Consider the following 2,853-nt stretch of genomic DNA (forward strand, 5'->3'; position numbering starts at 1 on the left):
AACTATTTATGATTATTCTATACTTACATCTTCATCTTAACTAAAGTAATCAAATAAGAAAAACTTAAGCCTAAAACATGACAATTGAATGCATATTCAATTTGAATGGACACAACAACAATACCACTCATAACCATTGTAATATACCCTTAACAACAAAATTTTAGAATAAAATGTAGAACAACACATAAAAGATATAAAGATATATTTAATATGATTACACTCTATAAGAAAAAACCTTTTATCACAAAATTTATTCAAGAAAACTTTTAAATAAATAAGATAAATAAATAATTAACAACTTAAAAGAACTCTATTAATGTCTCTAATGATTAAATAATATTCTTAAACAAAATTCAATTGGCAGCATGCTCCCATAAGTTGCTGTTTGCCCTATTTTTTTAAACAATCTCATCACTTTTCTGGTTTGTCTAGATTGATATGACTTCACATGTCACTTTAACGGCCTGACATTGAATTACAACATTTTCCCAGCAGACTAACCATGTTTTCCAATTCAAAATGTTATCTCCTTTACTGCTTTAACTTATAATTTTTCTGGGTTTGTCCAGATGATGATAGTTGAAGATGAGGTGCAGTATTAAGCCAGGGGTGAACGAGGGCTTGGCTTGCACTGGATCGTTTTTCTGGTTCAAAGTGTAACAGGGGAACAAGGAAATCACTAAAATCATTAGCATCTATTTCAGCAAACCCATATTTATTTCTAAGCACATCAACCAATGACAATGGCTGCAAGTTCCTGTGGCCTTTTAGATGACCATCCTTGTCAAAATATTTGGGAGAAAGCTTGCCATCCAGAGCAACTGTCTTCGGCATCTCACCAAGAAGCTCTGTCATTAAGGCCAAGTGATCTTCAACCATGTCATAGTTGCAGCTACTTCTAGGATTAAACAAGAAATCACCTGTGGCAAGTTCAAAAGCAATGCAGGCAAATGACCATATGTCAGCTGAAGTAGATATTTTAGATTGCAGAAGAGTCTCTGGACTCATGTAATTCCTTGATCGAATGTTTTTGGTTATGTGTTTGTGGCTCTGTCCCTTCCTACAAGCATTGCCCAAATCGGCTATCTTGCACTGAAGCCCAAGGGAGCCCATCACTTTCTGTTGAATCTCTGAAGGGATGCTGTTTCTGGGTTTTCTCTTGTGCTGTAATGGGTGTGCGGCCATTGCATAATCCAGGATCTTTTGACTGCCATATATATGTGTTTGCTCTGCTTGGGCATTCACATCCGATTTTATCTCTTCACACTTTGCTACAAGTACATCCCCAATATGTTGAACTCCTACTCTGGCCTGTTGCTCTGCTTTTAACTTCCCCTGAATTGCAGTCTCACCAAGACCTAATACTCGAGCTAAATCTTTATTCTCACAATCTCGTGCTCTTAATTTGGAATTTTGTATTATCTTCCCCTGAATTGTAGTCTCACCATGACCTGATAACCAAGCAAAATCTTTATTCTCAAAATCTTGTGCTCTTAATGTGGAATCTTGTATTAATCTCGGATTCATATTTGGTGATAACCCTGAGCCCTCATTCACAGTGGTAACAACATTTAGTGAAAGAGAAGGATTTTTAAGAGGTGCTTCCGCCCTACCTTGCCCTACTAATGTGGTGAGTTGCTTTACTCTTTCCTTCTGAGTTCCTCTTAAACCCTCAATTCCTGTCTTGCCAAGATTTAATTCAGAAGAATAACCTGAACGAACAGCATCCCCACGTTGTTGCCCTCCCAATCTAGCCATTTTTTTCAGATTTGTCTTTCGATTTCCTCTAAACCCCTCGACTGCAGAAATTGATTTGGGAAAAAAATCTGTCAGAACTGCACCTCCACAATCTTGCACTCCTAATCTGGCCTCTTGCTCAAATCTTTCCCCCTTGTTTTCTTCAAACCCTTCAGTTGCAGTCCTACCAAGATCTGATGCAGAAGGAAGCAGGGATGGAGCAGTAGCAATAGACTTCATGGAATCTTCACAGCGCAGCAAAAGAATGTTTTCTGGTTTGAGATCTGTGTGAATGATTTTACACTTCTCATGCAAATAGTCAAGTGCTTTCAAGACATTAACACAAATTTCCTTGACAATGGGTAATGGAATGCGCTTCTGGATATTATTCCTGAGAAATTTTGATAAATTATCTCCTAAAAGCTCAAAAACCATACAAACATGCTGCCCATTAGGTCCAGTGTGGCTGAAATCATCAAGCAATTTAACCACATTATTTTTGTGACCCGAATCATCTTGTTGTAATTCTTCGAGGATGTCAATCTCATGGAAGCCTATTCTTGTAAAATAATGTCCACTCTTCTGTACCTTGAGCGCCACATATTTCTTGAGTTGGGTGTCCGCAGCACGCCAAACAGTGGAGTAAAAGCCCTGACCCAGCTTGGAAAGCACCATATAACGCTTTCTTTTAAAACATTCAAAAGTATCAATAGGGTAGTATTCCCCCTGCATGTAATCTTGGGCGCCCTCCTCCTCTGTTTTCCTGCTCTCCATTCCCTGTTTTCCTTCTGCTACTTTCTTCATTCTTCTACAAATTGATGGGCTTAAGTAAATGTGGGTTTGGCGCCAAGAATGGTAATGTAACATGGAACGCCCACGGGACACCTTCACTACATTTTTAAAATTTTTCCAAACAAATTGCTAGGGGAGAGCACCATTCATGTTTCGATTATTAAAAGCTTAAAAATCATTTAGTGGACCAAAAGAGGTCCATTTCTTGGAAAGAGAAGTTAATGATTAGATCAATTGTGCAACTTTATTGGCACCAATAATGCACAATTATTGGTGTATTTGTGCATAAGTATTAGACCAATTGTACAATTTTTTTGGTCA

The 2,853-nt window shown here is 37.8% G+C and overlaps 1 protein-coding gene across 1 annotated transcript; it reads right to left on the bottom strand.

The window, feature by feature from the left end:
- Positions 1-291: 291 nt before the first annotated feature.
- LOC131068304 (uncharacterized) lies at positions 292-2,652 on the bottom strand. The gene is made up of 2 exons (XM_058003470.2): positions 1,617-2,652; positions 292-1,454 (listed from the first exon to the last, which is right to left on the bottom strand). The coding sequence occupies exons 1-2, from the start codon at positions 2,605-2,607 to the stop codon at positions 535-537; spliced, it is 1,911 nt and encodes a 636-aa protein (XP_057859453.1). The 5' UTR covers positions 2,608-2,652; the 3' UTR covers positions 292-534.
- Positions 2,653-2,853: the final 201 nt, after the last annotated feature.

This window comes from Cryptomeria japonica, chromosome 11 (assembly GCF_030272615.1).
Source record: "Cryptomeria japonica chromosome 11, Sugi_1.0, whole genome shotgun sequence".
NCBI classification, from domain to species: Eukaryota; Viridiplantae; Streptophyta; class Pinopsida; order Cupressales; family Cupressaceae; genus Cryptomeria; species Cryptomeria japonica.

What these genes read in the sequence shown, in the direction of transcription:
- LOC131068304 (XM_058003470.2), bottom strand. Translation starts at nt 2,607, where the DNA reads ATGTTACATTACCATTCTTGGCGCCAAACCCACATTTACTTAAGCCCA. An exon ending in CACCACATTAGTAGGGCAAG is followed by an intron (nt 1,455 to 1,616) that starts GTAGGGCGGAAG and finishes CTTGGTTATCAG; the next exon opens with GTCATGGTGAGACTACAATT.